Source organism: Hypanus sabinus, chromosome 4 (assembly GCF_030144855.1).
Source record: "Hypanus sabinus isolate sHypSab1 chromosome 4, sHypSab1.hap1, whole genome shotgun sequence".
NCBI lineage: Eukaryota > Metazoa > Chordata > Chondrichthyes > Myliobatiformes > Dasyatidae > Hypanus > Hypanus sabinus.
The window spans coordinates 57,527,673-57,551,556 of record NC_082709.1 but is presented as its reverse complement, the minus strand read 5'-3'; the positions used below and the strand labels follow the sequence as shown (position 1 = coordinate 57,551,556).

Below are 23,884 nucleotides of genomic sequence, written 5' to 3'. Positions count from 1 at the left end.
ACTCAAGGGAGAGTGGGACTGCAGTTCCAAGTTAAGAAAGCCCCGAGGTTAAAAAAATAAAGCAGATGTCTGGAAACAGCATAAGACCCCAGAGGAGGAAGAACTTCAGCCCAGGGCCAAATTTAGGCCTGAAACAGAAGGGCCATCATGTGGCACCACCTCCGAACCCTCCCTGGAAAATCTGTTCAGAGGCATTTTGTCTGCCCAGCAGAAGAGAGATGATGCTTTTAAAAAGGAACTTCAGAGCCTGCGGAAGGGTTCCAAGTTGCCTTCTTATCAACAAGGTGATGATGTTCTCCTCATAATCGAGGGGACACCCTGGATATGGTAATGGCCAAAGTAGGAGTGGGCCTACCAGATAGTGACACCACTAATGGATAAAGCTCTCAAAGTCTACACTGCAATGGATGAAGAGAGGTCCAACAACTATCCTGACCCTTGCTTGTTCTGCAATACCTCAGTGCCCACAAGGGGTTGCCATCATGCCCGTCAGAAGCAACAGAGACACTAAACCTCCAAGGAACTCTCAGGGCAATTTTGTAAAAGAAATAAGGGAAAAGAACTTTTGGTAGTTTCTTCTAAGATTTATTTGCTACCACTATCAGCAGCCAGGTCATAAGTCCTTTGTATGTCCGCTCAAAAACCCAAATTGTCAGGTATGTGCTTTGTACCAAGAGAGGGAGAATGCAGTGATAATAATAATGACTGTGAGTACGGTATTGGAAAACAAGCAGAATGTGAGGAGAAAGAGCCTGTGTTTATAATAATTCAAGTTAATGGAAAACCTGTAAAAGCACTTTTAGATTCTGGTGGATAACTGTCACTTATTTTAAAAAGCCTTTGGCGTTGACTAGAGCCACTAAACACCTGTCTGGAGTGGTGACTGGAAGTCTGAGCCCCTCATTATTGAGCTAGATGACCATAAGTATTTGATTAAAGTGGGGGTGCTGGAGAAACTACCAATTGACATGATTCTGGGAAGAGATTTACATGAGTTACTGGGGAAGGAAAATAGGCAATCACATCCATCTATTACCTCAGAAATAGATAGCACTGTTTCTTATTTTGTCATAACTCATGCTAAAACCAAAGCAATGGCTGGGTTGCAATCACTGCCTGACTGCTATTCTACGTGAGTGAGGAACCAAAAGGCCAAGAGAGTCACATCAGCGATGGTGCCATGATAAACATCTGGTTCTCCTGCCTCTGTTGATATTTGTACAGATGACGTACCCATTGATGATGACTCGGAAGGAGTTGTGGAAGGGCCTGGGAAGGTTGACCTCTCCCATCTTGATCGCCACCAAGCAGTAGAGCTGCAGAGAGTGTTTACTGATTTTTTCCACACTTCTTCCAGCAGAGACCAGGACTGACAAAGGTCATAAAACATTCCATCTGTATCAGACCTGGCCACGGTTCAGTACGTCAAAACTGCTACAGAGTGCCAGAGCAACTTGTGGGGGACCCTGAAGCATGAGATTTGGACTATGCTGTAACTGGGACAGATTGAGCCTTCAAATAGTGAGTGGAGTCATCCTATTATTATCATTCCCAAGGATGGCAACCTGACAATATGCATTGATTTCCAGAAGTTGAATGCCATTTATTTTTTTGGTGCTTATCTTAAGCCCCGCATTGATGATCTACAAGTAAAGATTGGATGGGCAAACTGCATTACTACACTAGCCTGTTGTAAAGGCTACTGGCAGGTTCCCTGGATGACCAATCATAACACCTCAGTGCCTTCCGCACACCTCTGGGTCTGGGTCTGTTTTAGTTCACTGAGATGTCCTTTGGTCTTCATGGTGCTCCAAGGCTGTGAGGTCTGCGGTGCGGCCTCCCTAGATGACATGGTTGTCTAAAACCAGACATGGTCAGAGCACCTGCACCATCTGCACTTGATCTTGGGGAATATTCATGCTGCTGGTCTCACCCTTAATCTACAAAAATGTGAATGGACAAGAAGTGATACCTTGGTTACCAGCTGGGACATGGAGAAGTTTGAGCACAGGTGGACAAAGAGGAAGCAATTGGCAACAGTCCTTAACCGCACACCAAGGAGGAGATGAAGTCCTTCCTGGGTCTGGTAGTAGGGTATCAAAGGTTCATTCCCCAATTTGCCATTCTGGCTGCACCTCTGACTAATCTTACCGGGAGGCTTGTAAGCACCCAGTGACATTGACAAGTGAGTGTGAAAATGCTTTTTAAGCCCTTAAGACCAACATATGTTCTTCACCTGTCCTTTAGAGCCCAGGGTCTGACATAGGTTCCTTGTCCAAATTGATGCCTCAGGAGGGAGCAATGCTGGCCCAAGATTGCCACCTAGTAAATCTCTTCTACACCCTTTCCAAAGCTTCCATTAATTAATTGAATGACCTAACTGTCACAGTGGGCTTTGAACTCAACACTCCAGGCTCTTAATTGCTGGTATGGTAATTTACCTCATGAGTACCTTCTCCTACCACCTTAAGTGAGTGGTTTTACCTCAGGCAAAGAGAAGTAACTGTTCCCTCTGCTGAATGTTAAATACCCTTGCCAAAAGATCAAACATGGTAGATTAGAATAATATTTTCATTCTTGTCCTGAAAAAATGATCACAGACTGAGTGGCTTCGAAGGCCACTTAACAGAGCTGTTAAGAACTAGCTACATTGGTGTGTAATTGAAGATACACGTGGACAAAGTCACAGTAGGATGGTGGATTTCCCTCATAAATGACAAGTGAACCAAAAGGATTTTTTTATGATGATCCAATATATAATAACCCAACTTTTCTATGTTCTAGTATCAATATTATTTTCACATATTCAATTTTAATTCAAGTTATCAAATCAAATCCCAAAGGGTCTATAAATTATGAAAGTTAGTTCAGACAAACATGTATTCCCAAATTATTTTACAATTAGTATTGGTAAGAATTTTTGTTAAATATTTCTTTGCTAGTGCTGAATGATCATTGGATCTTTTCAAAATTCTGTCATTAATACTTTGCAACCAGATCTTTTCATTGCTCTTTACTACCCCTTACCTTTTTGACTTGTGCCTCCTTGATCTTCTCCAGTGCCACCCTGATTTTCTCCGCTTTTTGTCTTGCAGCTTGTTCCTCCTGCAGAAATAGAATAAGCAAATTAAGGCAAACTAAGTCACCATAATTTCCTTGTAGAATGCACCTTACAAATTGACAACAGAAGGAAAAGTAACTTCCTGTGACTGGTCATAAATATGTTATGAGTCATTTTAATCAACATCCTCAAATCTTGCAGCATCAGACAAGAATTTGAATGGGATGATATGAAACTGTATACCCCCTCTCTCTCTCTCTCTCTCAAATGGTCATTACATTTACTCTAGGCTTCCCCCTGTTAATGGTATAAAATATACTGGAAAACAAAATACTGAGAGGACTAATTTTGCCAAAACGCTTTCTTTTGTTCCATCAATAACTCCAGGGGAACAAATTTCATTGCTGTTAACCAAAGTAGACACATTTAGGAGAAAAAAAAGCTGTGCTATTAATTCTTTTTAAAATGCATTTTAAATAAAATGTGTAAAAATACATTAAGAATAAGTAGTTTCATTCCAGTTTATTTCCTGTAAACCATCTCTTATATCACACAGCATAACCTTACCTGCATGTTCCAGAGAGGTATAATGACAGAGTTTTGGCTCAAAGCCCTTTTGTTATGCATGATTGACAGCAACAGCTGGGATAATTCAGGGATAAACCCATCATAATGAGTAATCCCAGGCCTCAAAAGACTGCTCTGCTACCTTGATGACATGACTCAAGCTCTTACCTGAGAACCTAATTAAGCAGAGAACAATAAAAACCTCAGCAACAGATTGCTTTCTTAACACCATCACTCATAGAAATAATAAAATCTGGCTGCTTAAAAAAATAATTTAATATTCAATCATTGCCTGCCGGTTAGCTACTCTAAGATATAACAGGTGCAGGCAGTTTGCAGCACAATGCAAAATGTTATATTTTTACATTGTAAACTGTTAACTTCTGTGCATTTTGCTTAAGACCAGAAGTCTCTAAGGAGTCCAATCTCAACACTCAAAGGAGAATAAATGAGATCTGTCAACAAGTTTTTGGCGCCAAACAATAAGGCAACAATTTAACCATGATCAGAGTACTGCAATAGTTCCATATTCCATAACCTTTAAAGTGATTACTATTGCTGACCTACCCTCACTGGAGTTTTAAAAAAAGTGCGAAGGGGGTGGAGTGAAAAGGGTGGGGTTTCCCTGACCACTTGTTGTTGACTAGGTTGTCTTGTGTAAGGATTAAAAGGCATCCATTGAGCTAGGCTGCAGAATCAGCAAAATATAGAGGGGACACAAGAAAGATCAGGTAGCAGGTGAGAAGTATACAATTTCACCATTTAAAAAAATATTCACAAAACAGAAGCCTATATCATTTTATACTGCGATTTAAATTTTGTACTTCAGATTTTATGCTCAAACACTTGAATCATAGTGACTTCATTTTAAAACATGTTTCCAGTTCAAAGGTTTTTACTGTGGAAAGATACCACAACCCACAGAATCTTAATGATTTGTTAAGTTTCTCCTTTTTTCCTCTGAGCAAGCTGGATAGAGTCTTGTGAGCAAGTATTTTTAAATACCCCACAGTATTATTCAGTGTTGGTGTACTCTTTGATTAGTAGCACAATACAACTGAGTTTGTTCCACTCTCCAAAGGGCTTCCACATCCCTTCTTACCGATAAGTACAAGGACAGCAAGGCCTATTTCAGCAACTCCATAGTCATCTTGTTGAGATCAAATAACCTTAAAATAAATCAACCATGTTTATTATTCCATAGTGGATTCAAACCTAATCTTTCCTGAATTAAACAAATGTAAAGCAAAGAATTGGATCCAGTGAATGGGGGGGAAGAGAGGTGGCATATCGAAAGCGTCCCGAAGCTGATTTCTAAGCCAACTCGAAAGCATCAAAGTCAGTCATCGTAATTGACGATGGAAACCAACTGCTTCAAAAATAGTAATTTATTCTAAAATTATGTAGCTAAGTTCTGGAGCAGAACTCCAGCCACAGACCCCCCCCCCCCCCCCACTTCCAACTACTGCCTGCAAGAGTTTACAAGTCAAACAGCTGGTGCAAACACACAGCTAGTTGCATGATCTAAATCTAACCTAACTTACATTTTGTTTAAATTTAATTTCATTCAACAGAGGTACAGTTTGAAAAACTTGAATTATTCCATAAGGAAACTGCAAACACTGAAGTTCTGCTGTGCTAACAATTACAGAATCCCTGGCGATAACTATCCCATATTTCTTGCTGAAACATTTATCATCAATATAAAATTGCATCTTAATCTATTTCCCCTTATTGTGTAACAAATTTCTGCTCCCCCAGTGTGTGCTCCTTTCAACAGCTCTGCAAGCCTTAATAACGAGGCAAGGTAAGGGAAATCATTAATGGCTCAGACTATTTCCGTTATGCTGAAGGAGGAGAGGAGACATAACAAACTTGCTCAAAGAGAATGCTGAAGGAAGTGAAACTCTAATAAAAACACAAAAACTCTTGAGTTATTCACAGATGAAACACTGTCAATGCAAAGCTGATACAGCCTCATACAGATGACTTTTCACCAAAAATTCTAGTGTTCTTGACTGGATACCTTTGAGTTAAAGATGGGGGGGGGGGGGGGGTGGAGAATCTCTTCTTAAGTGTTCCTAATTGTGATGAAATCAGCAGCAGCACCTCTTCACAATTAAATAAAAGGGAACAAGGAAAGCCATCCAGAGATTTGTCAAGCTCCTACAAAGAGGCAAGGATCTTTTAAAGGAGCCAAAAGAAAAAATGGTAAACTCCGATCTGTAAAAGCTATATTCCCATATGTCAAGATAAAATTGGTAAAATTGGTTTGTAACTTAAATATGTACCAAGGAACAGTGGAAAAACTGTCCTACATGCTATCCATACAGGTCAATTTACTACATCAGTGTACTCAGGTAATACAAAGAAAAACAATAGAGGCAGCAATAATAGAGTAAACAGTGTTTCCTTGCACGTCGTCAATGCAGTGGATTAGAACAGTTTATTGGTGATGTGTGTTCCTAGGAACTTGAAGCTGTCAATCCTCTCAACCTCAGCAGCACTGATGTAAACAAGAGCTTCTGCATCACTTCCACATCCTGAAGCAAATGTCTAGCTATGCTCTTGCTGATATTGAAGGGAAGGTTGTTATTATGACAGCAAGTAACTAGGCTCTCTGACTCCTTCCTGTAACCATATAACCATTGTGGTGAACTACATATATCTGTCTGGACACGCCCCTCTGTTGACTGCTCCTGTGGCTCCTCCCTCAGTCTCCAGGATGTTGTGTGGTGGTCTCTTACTGCTAATCGTGGTCTCTTGCAGCTAATAAAAGCCTATCATTCGCCTCCCGTCTCTGAGAGTTATTGATGGTGCATCAATTTTATTAGCTGCAATTTTAAAACATGCAGAGCATTTTACGACCAGACAAATTGGACATTGATCCTCAATCTCCCGAAGCAGCCATTGCCTTTGAACTCTGGCTTGCATGCTTCCAATCATACCTGGAAGAGATTCGCATGACTGAGCCTGCTATCATGCACAGATTTCTCCTCTCCAGAGTCAGTCCGCAGGTATACTCCCTAATCAGGGACCTGCCGACCTACCAAGGGGCACTGGATACCCTCAAAAGACAGTACCTGCGGCCGGTGAACACCGTCTACGCAAGACATCGCTTAGCAACGCGGCGGCAGCGGGCCGGAAAGTCAAGCGCTGAGTTTGTCCGGGCCCTACAGACACTCGTGCGGGCCTGCAACTGCAGGGGACTGACGGCGGAACAGCATGCGGAGCTCCTGGTACGAGAAGTCTTCGTTATGGGAATCAGGTCAGTGTACGTGTGCCAGCGGCTGCTGGAAAACGCCAATCTTACCTTACAGTCGGCGATTGAGCTGGCCAACACGCTGGAGGCTGCTCTGCACAACACTGATGCTGTCCAGCCGCGCAATCTCCTGCCGGTCCCATGGACGCTGCAGACCCTGCCACCCGCTGGTGAATCGACCACAGCTGCTGCCACTCGCGAGTCCGTGAACTCCCCGCAACCCTCCAGCGAACTGACCACGCCTGCTGCCAGTCGTGAGCTCATGAAGTCCCCACAATCGAACACGGCTCTGCCAGTCACAAGTCCGCGCAGTGTTACTTCTGCAGATTCGAAAAGCTCCCACGAAAATGCTGCTCGGCCCGAGAAGCTACCTGCTCCAGCTGCGGAAAGAAGGGCCACTTCACCTGTAAGTCTAAACCACGAGCGGGGTCGAGCAGTGCCGTGTGTGAGGCATGGGGGCGGCCATCTTTGTTGGCGCCACCTCGCCCTGCCTCTGACCCACGGGTGCTTACCAGGCACCAAGACGGCGATTCAACTCTGGCCTCTGTAACCCTCGACCAAAGCGCTCTACACCAGCTTGCAAGGTCAATGATGGACATCCTGGTGGAGGGGCACAGGACTAGCTGCCTGTTTGATACGGGCAGCACTGAATGTTTTATACATGGTGCAACACTGACACAGCCGGTAAGCCAGAGGGTCACCATGGCTTCTGGATCGCATTCCACAGACATCCGGGGGGTTTGTGTAGCGACACTGGTGGTGCAGGGCACAGAATATCGGGACTTTGCGTTACTGGTCATGCCTCAACTGTGTGCCCCTGTGCTATTGGGGCTCGACTTCCAGAGCCACCTGAAAAGTTTGACAATGGAGTATGACGGGCCCCTCCCACCAATCACTGTCAGAAATGCTCAGTTTTGTGGGGCTTTGTCATATACCCTGCTACTGACCACACACAGACACCGACCCGCACATCCCACCCAGCACCATGCCAACAGCCGAGCTACTGACACCACTTGCAGCCTCTCCACCCTCAAGATCCCTCGCACACCGCTGTTCACCAACCTGACCCCGACAGTAAACCTGTGGCAACTAAAAGCAGGAGGTACAGTGCAGGGGACAGAGCCTTCATTAAGGTGCAGCGGCTGCTCAGGGAGGGGATCATTGAGCCAAGCACAAGTCCTTGGAGGGCCCAGGTGGTCATTGTTCGGACAGGGCAAAAAAACAGGATGGTCGTGGACTATAGCCAGACCATCAATAGGTTCAAGCAGCTTGACTCGTACCCCCTACCCCGCATCGTGGATATGGTCAATCAGATAGCTCAGTACAAGGTGTACTCGACCATAGACCTGAAATCCGCTTACCATCAGCTCCCCATCCGCCCGGAGGACCGCCCCTACACCGCCTTCGAGGCAGGCGGCAGGCTCTATCACTTCCTGCGCGTCCCCTTCGGTGTCATGAATGGTGTCTCTGTCTTCCAGAGGGAAATGGACCGGATGGCGGACCAGTGCCAAATGAAGGCCACGTTCCCATCTGCGGTCACGACTGGCAGGATCACGACACTAACCTCCAACGATTTTTCCAAGCGCCCAAAGCTCCTAACCTTACCTATAGCAGGGACAAGTGTGTGTTCGGAACCACCCGACTTGCTATTCTTGGGTATGTGGTGGAGAACGGGGTCATTGGCCCTGACCCCGACCGTATGCGGCCCCTGTTGGAATTCCCTCTTCCCACCACCCTCAGAGCCCTCAAACGGTGCCTGGGCTTCTTTTCCTATTACGCCCAATGGGTCCCTCACTACGCAGACAAGGCCCGCCCCCTGGTCAAGTCCACCGCATTTCCCCTCCCAGTCACATTAAAGGGGACATTGCCAAAGCAACGATGCACGTGGTGGATGAGACCATTCCCTTCCAAGTAGAGAGTGACGCCTCCGACTTCGCGCTGGCTGCTACCCTCAATCAGGCAGGAAGGCTGGTAGCATTCTTCTCTCGTACCCTTCAAGGCCCTGAAATTCGGCACTCCGCAGTGGAGAAAGAAGCCCAGGCCATAGTGGAAGCTATTAGGCACTGGAAGCACTATCTCGCCAGCAAAAGGTTCACCTTGCTGACTGACCAGCGCTCAGTTGCGTTCATGTTTAGCAACCAACAGCGGGGCAAAATCAAAAATGATAAAATTTTGCGGTGGAGGATATAACAATTACAGCACGGAAACAGGCCATCTCGGCCCTTCTAGTCCGCGTCGAATGCTTACTCTCACCTAGTCCCACTGACCCGCACTCAGCCCACAACCCTCCATTCCTTTCCTGTCCATATACCTATCCAATTTTACTTTAAATGACAATACCAAACCTGCCTCTACCACTTCAACTGGAAGCTCCATCCACACAGCTACCACTCTGAGTAAAGAAATTCCCCCTCATGTTATCCTTAAATGTTATCCTTAAACTTTTGCCCCCTAACTCTCAACTCGTGTCCTCTTGTTTGAATCTCCCCTACTCTCAATGGAAAAAGCCTATCCACATCAACTCTATCTATCCCCCTCATAATCTATTCCCCCTCCAAAGAATAAAGACCTAACTTGTTCAACCTTTCCCTATAACTTAGATGCTGAAACCCAGGTAACATTCTAGTAAATCTTCTCTGTACTCCCTCTACTTTGTTAACATCTTTCCTATAATTCGGTGACCAGAACTGTACACAATACTCCAAATTTGGCCTTACCAATGCCTTGTACAATTTTAACATTACATCCCAACTCCTATACTCAGTGCTCTGATTTATAAAGGCCAACATACCAAAAGCTTTCTTCACCACCCTATCCACATGAGATTCCACCTTCAGGGAACTATGCACCATTATTCCTAGATCACTCTGTTCTACAGCATTCTTCAATGCCCTACCATTTACCATGTATGTCCTATTTGGATTATTCCTACCAAAATGTAGTACCTCACACTTATCAGCATTAAACTCCATCTGCCATTGTTCAGCCCACTCTTCTATCTGCCTGAATCTTTCAGCAAACTTTGAAAACCTACTTCATTATCAACAATGCCACCTACCTTAGTATCATCTGTGTACTTACTAATCCAATTTATCACCCCATCATCCAGATCATTAATGTATATGACAAACATCATTGGACACAGAACAGATCCCTGAGGCACACCACTGGTCACCGGCCTCCAACCTGACAAACACTTATCCACTCTGGCATCTCCCATCCAGCCACTGTTGAATCCATTTTACTACTTCAATATTAATACCTTGATGATTGAACCTTCCTAAGCTTCCATGCGGAACCTTGTCAAAGGCCTTACTTAAGTCCATATAGACAACATCCACTGCTTTACCCTCATCATAGTTTCCTCGTAACCTCTTCAAAAAATTCAATAAGATTTGTCAAACATGACCTTCCATGCACAAATCCATGTTGATTGTTCCTAACCAGACCCTGTTTATCCAGATAATTATATATACCATCTCTAAGAATACTTTCCATTAATTTACCCACCAATGACGTCACTGACAGACCTGTATAGTTGCTAGGTTTACTCTTAGAATTCTTTTTAAACAATGGAACCACATGAGCAATACACCAATCCTCCGGCACCATCCCTGTTTCTAAAGACATTTGAAATATTTCTGTCAGAGCCCCTGCTATTTCTACACTAACCTCCCTCAAGGTCCTAGGGAATATCCTGTCAGGACCCAGATATTTATCCACTTTTATATTCCTTAAAAGCGCCAGTACTTCTTCCTCTTTAATCGTCATAGTTTCCATAACTTCCCTACTCGTTTCCCGTACGTTACACAATTCAATATCCTTCTCCTTAGTGAATACCAAAGAAAAGAAATTGTTCAAAATCTTCCCCATCTCTTTTGGCTCCACACATAGCTGTCCACTCTGATTCTCTAAGGGACCAACTTTATCCCTCACTATCCTTTTGCTATTAATATAACTGTAGAAACCCTTCGGATTTATTTTCACCTTACTTGCCAAAGCAACCTCATATCTTCTTTTAGCTTTTCTAATTTCTTTCTGAAGATTCTTCTTACATTCTTTATATTCCTCGAGCACCTCATTTATTCCATGCTGCCTATATATATTGTATAGGATCTCTCTCTTTTTCCTAACCAAGTTTCCAATATCCCTTGAAAACCATGGCTGTCTCAAAATTTTAAACTTTCCTTTCAACCTAACAGGAACATAAAGATTCTGTACCCTCAAAATTTCACCTTTAAATGACCGCCATTTCTCTATTACATCCTTCCCATAAAACAAATTGTCCCAATCCACTCCTTCTAAATCCTTTCGCATCACCTCAAAGTTAGCCTTTCTCCAATCAAAAATTTCAACCCTGGGTCCAGTCCTATCCTTTGCCATAATTATATTGAAACTAATAGCATTGTGATCACTGGACCCAAAGTGCTCCCCAACACATACCTCCATCACCTGACCTATTTCATTCCCTAACAGAAGATCCAACACTGCCCCTTCTCTAGTTGGTTCCTCTATGTATTGCTGCAAAAAACTATCCTGCACACATTTTACAAACTCCAAACCATCCATCCCTTTTACAGTATGGGCTTCCCAGTCTATGTGTGGAAAATTAAAATCTCCCACAATCACAACCCTGTGCTTACTACAAATATCTGCTATCTCCTTGCAAATTTGCTCCTCCAATTCTTGCTCCCCATTAGGTGGTCTATAATACACCCCTACAAGTGTAACTACACCTTTCCCATTCCTCAATTCCACCCAAATAGACTCCCTAGATGAGCCCTCTAATCTATCCAGCCAAAGCACCGCTGTAATATTTTCTCGGATAAGCAATGCAACACCTCCTCCTCTCGCCCCTCCGATTCTATCATACCTGAAGCAACGAAATCCAGGAATCTTTAGTTGCCAATCACACCACTCCTGCAACCATGTTTCACTAATAGCTACATCATCATATTTCCATGTATTAATCCATGCTCTAAGATCATCCACCTTTCTTACAATGCTCCTAGCGTTAAAATAAATGCATTTAAGAAATTCTCCACCTCTTCCTCTTTGTTTATCTCTAACAGTACAAAGAACTTTACTGTCTTCTTTTTCTTCCTTCCCCCATACATCTGTTCCTACATTCTGGTAAACCCTCCCCCCATATCTAGTTTAAATCCATTGGAGCCTCTCTAGCAAACCTACCTGCAAGAATATTTGTCCCCCTCCAGATCAAATGTAAACCATCCTGCCGGAACAGGTGCCACCTTCCCTGGAAAACTGCCCATTATCTATAAATCTGAAGCCCTCCCCCTGCACCATGTCTTCAGCCACGCATTGATCTGCACTATTTATTTCTCAACCCACCTGCACATGGCACTGGTAGCAATCCTGAGATTGCTATCCTGGAGGTCCTGTCCTTTAACTTGGCACCTAGCTCCCTAAACTCACCTTTCAGGACCTCCTCACTCTTCCTACCCATGTCATTGGTCCCTACATGGACCATGACATCCGGCTGCTCACCCTCCCTCTTAAGAATACTGAGAACTCGATCTGAGATATCGCGGACCCTGCCACCAGACCATCCGGGATTCGTGATCTCTTCCACAGAACCTCCTAACTGTCCCCCTAACTATCGAATCCTCTATCACTACTGCTCTCCTCTTTTCCCTCCTTCCCTTCTGAGCTGAGGGTCCGAAGTTCATCCAGCTCCAGCTCCCTAACACGGTTTGTCAGGAACTGCAGCTGGATGCACCTTTTGCAGATGTAGTCATCAGGGACAGTTGTGTTCACACTGACTTCCCACATACTGCAAATGGAACACTTAACTGCCCTAACTGCTGCCTCCATTACCTACTCCTAATCTAATTAGATTAATTAAAGGAGTTTACCCGGCCTTACCTTACCTGGAGTGAAGCCCGTACTCAGCCTCTGCTCGCTATTTAAATTCTCCTGTGCCTCACGGGCTGTCTTTCACGCGCTTGCGCAGTCGTGCCCCGTTCCACCTCGTCTCTGCCTGTTCTCGCCGAAGTCTGATTGAGCCAAAGCCATCCAACTCTGCCTCAGTTCACTCCGACAATGGCCACTATGACAATGGCCGCTGCATATGGTGGTCTTTCTTTGTAAACCTTTGGCACACTACGTCACATGCCTGCGCAATCTAGCCTCTTTGCCGCCATCAGTTTAAAAAAAGCAGCTTCTCTCCGAGCTTCTTTTACCTCTTCCCTCTCCGCCTCTTTCTGCGATTTAAATAACCGTTGAAAACTTCCTCTCCTTTTTAAAAGGAGACTCTGACTCATTGTTATTTAAGATTCCACCATTATGGTGTACTAGCAAACTTGCAAATGGAGTTAGAGTAGGGCCTATCCATGCTGTCACTGCAGCTACGAGTGTACAGGGAGTGAGTAAGGCACTGAGGATGAAGCTGCCTTGGAGAGCACCAGTGTTGAGGATAATCATGACAGAGGCATTGCTGCTTACCCTTACTGTTTGCAAACTGTTGGTCAGGAAGTTAAGGATCCATTTTTAAAGGGCAGTGCTGAGTCCCACGTCAAGGAGCTTGGAGAAGAGTTTGCTTGTAATAATTGTATTGAAGGTGAACTTACAGTTAATAAACAATGGTCTAACATAGACTTTACTATCCATATGTGAAGGAATGAGTGAAGGACCTGGGAGATGGTGCATGCTGTGGAGCTGTTTCTGCAAGAGGCTTATTGCAGTGAGTCAAGATTGTTGGGAGACTGATGTACAATATACCAGCTTCACAAAGCACTTCATTCCCTAGTCCAGTAGTACAGATTAATCAACTTTACATACAGAGAATTCTTCTAGTGCTAACTAAACTGGCTTGATAGCTGTTATGAGCAATCAGATTTACTAAATACTCTGCTCAAACAAAACAATTTTCAAAAGATGGTCCTCTGTAGGTTCCTATGCAAAGCTATCAAATAATTTTTAATTGCTTTGAATATTATTCTGGAGCCAAAATATGGGCTCCATATCCACTGATACTCATATGGTAGTTAGGTGAGTCACTAAAAGGCAAGGGCTTTACCAAAGGCAAAGGCAAAGGTAAGCAGAGTCTACTTACCAGGCAAATTACCTTTGAGCAATAGATCCAAGGAAATATTCAGCAGAAGCTTTGGAATAGGTTGCTGACTGGCATCGGATGATTTTGTGTGATGCACACAGGAGAATGAACCATAGGGAAGTAAAAGAAAATCATACAAAAGTTCAGAGATATCAGAACCTTTTAACTAAACTGAGGTTTGGATTATTTTAACCTGCTGTGAAGAAATTCCTCTGGGAGACTTGTCTTCAATTGGTCCTATCTAATTTAACTTAATTTTTTTTTAAATGGGCAAAAGATTAGAAAGATTTAAGGTAAAAGAAAATAATTCTAATTTGGAATTCACTACCATAAGGAAACAGAATCTGTGCTTTCAAGAGGAAGTTAGATTTGTATGTGAGAGAGAATGAGTTGCAGGGCCACTGGAAACAGTAGGTGAATTGAATGTAGAGGGCTGCACAAGATCCACAAACTTGCCTGTCTCTTTCTGTGTAAGAGATATTTCTCTATTTTCCTCTCTCCTTCAACCACCACACACACATCCACAATGGATGGCTATCCTCTAATGCCTCAACCAGTTGGTCACTTGGAAACTGAAACCTATCTACAGGGTTGATAGGACTGAGCCAAGTCTTAACCTCACTTGATACTTTGGCATGTGCAACCTCTTTTGGAAGACTCAATTGATTTTATTTATCAGTCTGGCCCAGCTAGTCTCTCAGAATTGTTCTCCAACTGTATCAGTTAACTCATTACATACTAGGAGTCAAACCTGAGCTCTTGGTCTGTCTGATGCAGTACAACACAATGCCTTTACCCAAAAAGGTAATCAAGGTAGCCATGTTGGTTGCTTGAAACAAAAAAACACCTGGTTTTGGATCTATCATCTATATTCAAGTTAAAACTTCTCTAATCAATGAATACTCATCAGTGTATGGATCTATTTCACAATGCCTATTCTTCAAGGAATCCTAGTGAATAAGAAATGGCACTGCAAGAAAATAATTACATTACTGAGTGAAAATTCATGATTTCTGAATTTCATTAGGGACACCTTATGAAGTTGTTCCAATAATTAAGAGGTAATTTCAGCTGTCAGAAAATGTCAAATATTTGCCCAACCACATTCCATTTGGATTGTGTTTCTGCAGCCTTGGGTATCAAAATATTTGATACAACTTCATACAAAAATTACCAATTCCAAGCTTCTGGTGAAACATGGCAAGCCAATACACTATCTACATGTCTTCACCAGCTTCAAGCTTCAAAATCATTACAATTCTCCTGTAGTCATTAAAAAAATAGAATCTATTAAGTGAGAATTAAATTTGTTAGCTGTAATAAATTTCACAGAATGTCAATAGTCAGCTAAGCTTATTTTCAATTTAAATGATGCTGCAAAATATTAGCTGGACATTGATTCTTTTCATTGGGGTGGTGCACATTATCACTTCCTTGGTATTGTTAGCTTGCGTGTAATTTAACATGGGTTGGAAGAACAGTAAAACAAGGACTGAAGAGATTACAAAGGCCACGTAAAAAATTTCTTTCTGAATTATCTAGAAAGTTCACTAAAATGTCGCAAAGGGATTGCATGCAGGTACTCATGATGTTCTCATGCAGCTACCCAATTAAGTAGCACGTTCCCAAAATGCACATATACAAAAAGGAATTCAAGACAAAATCTGCTTCACATCATTTTTGGAAGGGTGGTTCACAAACAGAAAGAGTTAACAAATAAGTCAATTACTAGTAGAGACACAAGAACACAAGGCTGGGTATTACCAGTCTTAAGAGCTTGATCAATAAATTGCAAGGGGCTGAGGAAATGGAAAATCAAAGGATTCTTTGATAGTTATATATTAAGGAGGGCAAGGGATGGTGACAAATCCACAGGGTTATTCATTCTACCTACAGGGTTTTATCACATGCAGGTTGGAAGATACGCTTCACCTTGGTCAGCAAATGAGAAGGTTTTCCAGCTATGTTTCTCAAAATGATTGACGTTTCCCTGTCCAGATAGGAATGCTTGTTGCAGGAAATAAAGAAAGAGAGAAATAAATCAGTGCAGTGATTTTTTAAAATGAAGTGTGCAAGCATAGAATAAAAAGAAATCTACTTATTACAGAAAAGCAATTCAGCAGCAAACTACTCAATATCAACTTTTTATAACACATTCATATATTCCTTAAACATCATGTGCACTCAACATACATTTTACCAGAACATTACAATATACAGCAAAATACTTAACACTCTTCCAAAAGATTCAAATAGAGCCCTACATGTTATTCAGTTAAGTATATTAGGGGGTCATAAACCTACTTTGGAAAAGGATGTGAACAAAGAATGAAGTATATTACATTGTTTCAAAGATATGGGATCAAGATTTGAGTATATTGGTGGCTAACTTGAAGGCTATTTTGATGTTCTAGGATATGAAACACCTGCATTTATCTGGAATGTAATTCTATCTACTGGTGTACTATTTTTAAAACATTAATGAGAAACAATCATTAGTCAAGTATTTGAGAGAAACTGCCAATATTCATTTTGGCTTACTCACAAGCTGAACACTACAACCTGTAGAACACAGACATTTTAACTTGAAACAATTACTGCATGTGTAGCACAAGAACCTAATTTAGGTCCAGGTATCTTTATTACTGGTAAGGAACGAACATCATTCAAAAGTCTTTAGTGGAAACTCCAACAAGTGAATGATGTGTTCAACTATAACACTTTGATGATATTAATATGATGGTCTCCAAGAATAATTGTTGATCAACTGATAGTTAAGGATTTGTGACTAGAAAAATAAGGATCGTGGGGGCAGAAATTGATGTAGTTTCAAAAATACGCATTTATATACCATGGGGGAAGATTAAAGGTTTACATTTAACATGTAATACACTTGGGAATTTGCTCCATATTGCATAATTCTTATCCTAAATGTTCAATGCAGAGCAGCCCTTTTGATGTTTGACCTTAAGTTCAAATTAGCCCATGTTCCTTTGTTGCAACAGAACCAAACTATGGGAAGAATAGGACCATTTACCTCATTTATGAAACACAAAAAAACACGCACACAAAATAATCAGAATCCTCTCTTTATCTTGCCTATTATCTAGTTATTGTGTCAGAGAAATAAACTGAATGCAGAGTTTAAATAATTAACAATTTTTTCTTTGAGCATTTAAAACTAATTCTTTCAGCTAAGCCACATAGAAAACTGAATAATGAGGCTAAAGCCCTGTTGTACATGAGATATTTTTTAAAAAACTACACAGTAAAAAGCTGCAGCCAAAGGCCGTGACATAATATTTTTGTACTTTTCCTTTCACAGCATCATTAACACCCAACAAATTATAATTCAATATCTGCACATATGCTCATAACCCAATTGTTATAAGTGATGATGAGCACAACACTCCTCAATGTTTTGATTAAACATTCAAGGCAAAGACACCAACTGCTTAATCAAAACTCTGAGGAGTGCTGTGCTCATCATCACTTCTAACAATTAGGTTATAAACAAAGCAGAAAACTGTTTTTGCCATATTAGATATAGCTTTAGAGTCTAAAATAGTTACAAGCTTTAAAAAGGTTCTCTTTGCTCAGTGCCCACATTTTCTACTCTGCCCTTCCAAGAATTGCAAAGAGGAAAGATTATGGTCAATGTTTAACCCTGCAAACCAGTTATAACCCAACACTTAATCCAATTGTGACAAGGCAAACTGATAAAAATGAACACTTATTCCAGTATTTTCAGTCACAGAGATGTACAATACAGAAATGGGCCCTTCAGCTAACCACATCTATGCAAACTTTCTTATCTGCCCCCCCCCCCCCGGCCCGAACTGCATGGATCTCATTTGCCAGCTTCAGGTCTATTATCTTCTACGCTGCACCTACTTAAATACATGACTAAATGTCTTTTGAACAAAGCGATGCATCTAATTCTACCATCTCCTCTGACAGTGAGTTCCAGTCATCAGCCACTATGTATAAAAACCTTCCTCTCAGAATCCCTTTTAAGCTCCTTCCTTTCATCTTAAACTTGTACCTCTTGTTTTTGATATTCCTACAATGGAAAGAGAATCAGAATCATATCACTGGCATACTGTATGTTGTGAAATTTGTTGTTTTGCGGCAGCAGTACAGAGCAACACATAATAATAAATTACAATATATATACACAAAAAAGGAAAATTAAGCAGTGCAAAAAGAGGGGGGAAAATACTTTAGTGTTCATGGGTTCATTGTCCATTCAGAAATATGATGGCAGAGGGGAAGCTGTTCCTGAAATGTAAGTGTCTCTCTTCAGGTTCCTGTACCTCTTCCTTGATGGTAGCAATGAATAGGGAACATGTCCTGGGTGATGAGCATCCTTAATGATGGATACCACCTTGTTGAGGCGTCGTATTCTGAAGGTGTCCTCGATGCTGGGGAAACTACTGCCAAAGAGTTTGCAACTTGCTGCAGCTTTTTCCGATCTTGTGCAGTGGCCTCTCCATGCCAGAGAGTGATAAAGCCAGTGAGAATGCTCTCCATGGTACGTGTAAAAATTTGCAAGCGTCTTTGGCAACATACCAATTCTTCTCAAAGTGCAAATGAAATAAAATTGCTGTGTGCTTTCTTTGTAATTGTATCAATGGGCCCAGGATAGATCTTCAGTAGTGTTGATACCCAGGAACTTGAAACTGCTCACAATCTCTACTTAGATCCCTCAATGAGAACTGTGTGTATTCCCTCAACTTCCCCATCCTGAAGTCCACAATCAATTTCTTGGTCTTACTGACATTTAGTGCAAGGATGTTGCTGCAACACTACTCAACCAGCTGATCTATTCCACTCCTGTATACCTTCTCGCCACAATTTCAAGGTAAGGAAGTCAAGGATCCAGTTGCAGAGGGACATACAGAAGCTTAGGTTTTGGAGTTTGTTGATTAGAAATGAGGGCATGATGGTGATGTGTTGAATGCTGAGCTGTAATCTATAAACAGTAACTTGACATACGTATTACTACTGTCCAGGTGATCCAAGGCAGAATGGAAAGCTAGTGAGATTGCATCCGCTGCAAACCTATGGTGGCAACAGGGAAATAGTAGCAGGTCCAGGTCCTTGTTTAAGCGGGAGTTGATTCTAGCCATGACCAACCTCTCAAACCACTTCATCACTGCAGATGTAAGTGCCACTAGGAGAGCCATTGAGGCAGTTGACCCTGCTGCTCTTGGGCATTGGTATGATTGCGCCCTTTTGAGGCAGGTGGGAACCTCCTACTGCAGCAGTGAGAGATTGAAGATGTCTTTAAACACACATGCCAGTTGATTGGCACAGGTTTTCAGAGTCCTACCAGATACACCATTAGGGCCTGATGCCCTGCGACAGTTCACCCTCTTGCAAGATGTTCTGACATCGGCCTCCAAGACAGATCACAGGGTCACCAGATGTTTCAGGTATTCACACAGATGTTTTATTTTCCCTTTCAAAACGTATATAAAAGGCACTGAACTCAGCTGGGAGTGAAGCATCACAGCCATTCATGTTAGCCGTGGAGGAAATAATGACTTACAAACTCTGCCAGAACTGATGCACACCCAATTCTGTCTCTAACCTCAACTGTAACTGTTGTATTTCTCTAGCCCACCCCCCCCCCCCCAAAATAGCTTTCCATAGGTCGTACCTGGATTTCTTGTATATGACCAGTCTAATCAATTGTTCCCCATACCAGAAGACCTCCTGGTGAATCTCCTGTGCATAGTAGGGACCAGAACTGCACACAATACTGCAAAAATACAGTCCATTCAGTATCTTAGCAAATTACAAAAAAAAAAATCCCAACTTTTATAATCTTAGATCCAATCTGTGAAGGCATACATGCCACATGAATTCTTCATCATTCTATCTACCACTTCCAGGGAACTATGGACTTAAACAATATTGAACTACTCTCCTCATTAGCATTCCTAACTGCTTGTCATTTATGGTATTTGTCCTACCCTGACTTGATTTACCAAAATGCATCACACCACACTCGCTGGGATTAAATTCCATCTAACAATGCTCCATCCAACCTTTCATCTGATCCATATTCTGCTTGCAGCCTTAGAAAACTTTTGTTATCCACAACACCACTAACTTTTGCATTATCTGCAACTTTAGTAATTATACCTCCTACATTCAATTCTATCTTATTTACACATCACAAACAACAAGGTTCCCAGCACCAATCTCTGCCATATACCACGAGTCAGAAAATTTTAATCAGCAAAGCATTCTTTGGTCTCTATCCTCTGCCTCCTATCACCAAGCCTATTACAGATCCATTCTGCAACTTACCTTATTTTCTATCTACCTTAATCTTCTGAATCAGCTTGCCACTCAATACCTTATCAAGTGCCTTTCCCAATTCCATGCAGACAATGTGTATTATCCTGTCTTTAGCAATCTTCCCAGTATCTCCTAAAAAAAAACTCAAATGGGGTTTGCCCACAAAATATGCATCTCTATATTCTCTCCAATAATTCCCTTACCACTGATGCAAAGCTCATTAGCTATAATTACCTTGCTTATTCACACAGCACTTATTAAATAAATGCAAGACAATTAGGTCTGAACAATAAGATTACAGGATTGCTCAAGACAATGGTTATGACTTTTACATTTCAGAATAGTTAAAAAGAAGTCATTTTATTGTTTGGGTATTTGTTCCTCCACAATATTCCGTGTGGGCATTTAAACTGGAGATGGTAGTTTTTTTTTAAGTGAGGTCGAGTTGCGAGCTCGACTTTAACCTGGCATAGATGGAGAGCGCACTCGGGAACCTCCGTTCTCGAGCCCAGCACTGATCTCGCTGCGCCACCAGCTGACCTATTTGGAAAGTAATTATTTTCTAGTTCAGTCAAGGAAGGCAGAAAATACACTTAAGGCAAATAAAATGCAGTTTAAAATCAAAAGTAGTGTTTTCATAAGGAGCATATATGTAAACATTATGCTCACAGACCAATCATCAAAAGAACACAAATAAAATCCCAGCAGCAATTTAGGAATGAAGAATTTAAAATAAAATTCCTAATACATACTACAAAGCTGTCAGATCATTGTAAATACACAAAATATTTCAGTGATTCCTTTGCCATAGGAAAAATGCAATTAATGTACTGTGGCATATTTAAGCGCCTATCAAGTTATTCAGTTATATAAAACCGTAATGAGCAATTTAAAGAGTACGTCCATCATTACTACTTCATGGTAGAATATTAAGACTGCCCTAACATTGTGAAATAACCCAAAATGAAAAGCAGCTGCTCCACACAATCATTTTCATCTCCCAAACCATTATTGAGTTTACTAGTTCGTTGGACGGTTGGGGATGGTTTCTTCTGCATCCTTCACAGCATGCCTATGTAAATCTATGGTATTACTTGGATCATACTATCCTTTATCATGGTCAGCCTCTGTGGTGGAAAATAACATATAGTGTAGCTCCTCATTTGTTCAAAACTTCCCCTTTATACGTGTGACAAAGTTCAAACTATTCCATATAAATTAATAGAAAACCCAAAATACCATTAAAAAGGCAACATTACAGAGCTATCACCTGGTTATTCTTTATTTAATTTTCTGACCACATCAAATTGTGTTCCTCTGTCACATGATGACGTTATCCCACCATTTGATCATATTTGTTTCGTCAGATTACAAAAAACTATAAACCAGGCATTAGGTCCAACTCAAACCTTTGATTTCACACTTCAGGTTTTGAAAGGCACTGTTAACTTTCACTTCCTTCAGAAGTTAGGTGATTAAGAACAGTGTCCAACCAAGGCATGAAGTTCCCAAGTTCACAATGAGTTAAAGCTGAACTATGTTGCTACAGTTCACTTGAGCACCCCAATTCAAAGGCAAATACTTCAATGAGATGCAATGGACTGATAGGTTCCGCAGAGACACAAGCCTTTTTTTCTTCTATGTTTTGCCTGGATTGTTGATGGAAGTAACTGACCATTTTAATCTGCTCCAACTTCTCAAACCAGTTCAAATGCAAGATGAAGATTCATAGCAAATGAATGCCTTAAATGATCTATTGTTAAAAAGAAACTGAAGAGGAAGGGAAACCAAGTTCATTGGACATAGTTATAAAAACAAAATGAGAAAGAAAAATTCTAGAGAAAAAACCCACCAACTGAGGTTAACTTCAAAGATTACAATATCAGACTTAAAAGATAAAGCACATCATTGCTCAAAGTATAGATGGCAGATCAGAAAACTGTACAGAGTCCAAGTATGACAGAAAAAATATACACTTAGTGGCTACTTTATTAGGTACATCTACTCATTAATGCAAATATCTAATTAACCAATCATGTAGCAGCAAATCAATGCATAAAATTATGTAGACATGGTCAAGAGGTTCAGTTGTTTAGACCAAACATCAGGATGGGGGAGAAATGTGAATTAAGTGATTTTGACCATAGAATGATTGCTGGTGACTGATGGGGAGGTTTTTGAATCTCAAAAACTGCTGATCTCCTGGGATTTTCATTCACAACAGAGTCTGGAGTTTATGAAGAATAGTGTGAAAAGCAAAAAAAAAAAAAAAAATTCAGTGAGTAGCAGTTCTGTGGGTGAAAATGCCTTGTTGACGAGAGAAGTCAGAGGAGAATGGCCAAACTGGTTCAAGCTGTGGTGTGCAGAATAGCATCTCTGAACCCATAACACACCAAACCTTGAAGTGAAAAGGCTACAGAAGCTGAAGACCACAATGAGTCCACTCCTGTAGGTAATGAAATGGTCACTGAGTGTAGAAGGAGAGATTAGAGTACAAAACAAAGCTGCAAAGGCATGTGGTGTACAGGGATCTGGTAGCACTAGTACATGATTTTCGAAAGGCCAGTATGCAAGTATGAAAAGTATTCAGAAAAGCTAACAGAATATTGTTTACTGCAAGGAGAATTAAGATTCAGCTTTACAACCAAGGCAATGGTGAGAGCACATATTGAATAGTGTATATAGTATTGATCTCCTTAATTAACAACATTAATATGTTGGAAATTGTTCAGAGAAGGTTTGCGAGACTAGTACCTAGAATGGGCATGATATGCTTGAAAGACAGGGCTTGCACATGCTGAAATTAAGAGCAAAAGACTTGTTTGAAATATGCAGGATCTTGAAGGATTGTGACAAGATTTGGAGAGGGTGATTCTTCTTGCAGGTGAATATAGAATTAGGTTTATGAACTATGACACCGACAAGATAAAGGATTCCCATCAAATAAGAGATGAGACAGAGTCCTTTCTTGCAGCAAGTCACAAATATTTGTTAACTTCTGTTAATGCCCCTCCTCCCTTTCTTACCGCATCCGACATATTTAGTTGTTTGCCTGTTCTCCATCTCCCTCTGGTGCTCCCCCCCCCTTTCTTTCTCCTGATGCCTCCCGTCCCATGATCCTTCCCCTTCTCCAGCTCTGTATCACTTTCGCCAATCATCTTTCCAGCTCTTAGCTTCATCCCACCCCCTCCAGTCTACTCCTATCATTTTGCATTTCCCCTCCTCCCCCACTATTTTCAAATTTCTTACCATCTCTCCTTTCAGTTAGTCCTGACGGGGTCCAGTTGGGTCTCGGCCCGAAATGTCAACAGTGCTTCTCCCTATACATGCTGCCTGGCCTGCTGTGTTCCACCAGCATTTTGTGTGTGTTAATACTTGTAACACTTCCTCAACGTGCTCCACCCTTCTGATGAATGTGCATGAATGTGGAGATCAACACATGGATGAAAGAAAAACGGAGGACTATGTGAGAAGGAAGGGAGGACCATGTGAGAAGGAAGGGTTAGATTGATCTTGGAGAAGGTTAAAACTCGGCACAGCATTTTGAACCAAAGGACCAAGTCTGTTTCAGACAGTGGTATTATTTTTCATGTGTTGTGATTTGCCT

At 41.6% G+C, this 23,884-nt stretch overlaps 1 protein-coding gene across 6 annotated transcripts in view; it reads right to left on the bottom strand.

The window, feature by feature from the left end:
* LOC132392788 (ras-associated and pleckstrin homology domains-containing protein 1-like) overlaps nt 1-23,884 on the bottom strand; it is a 194,990-nt gene that overhangs the window by 67,552 nt on the left and 103,554 nt on the right. For 4 of the 6 annotated variants that reach the window (XM_059967141.1, XM_059967139.1, XM_059967142.1 and 1 more), the window contains exons 6-7: nt 15,898-15,972; nt 3,028-3,105 (exon numbers count right to left, since the gene is read on the bottom strand). In XM_059967141.1, the coding sequence (XP_059823124.1) occupies nt 3,028-3,105; nt 15,898-15,972 (153 nt within the window). The remainder of the gene's footprint in view (nt 1-3,027; nt 3,106-15,897; nt 15,973-23,884) is intronic. The other 2 variants (XM_059967143.1, XM_059967144.1) reach the window with 1 other exon arrangement.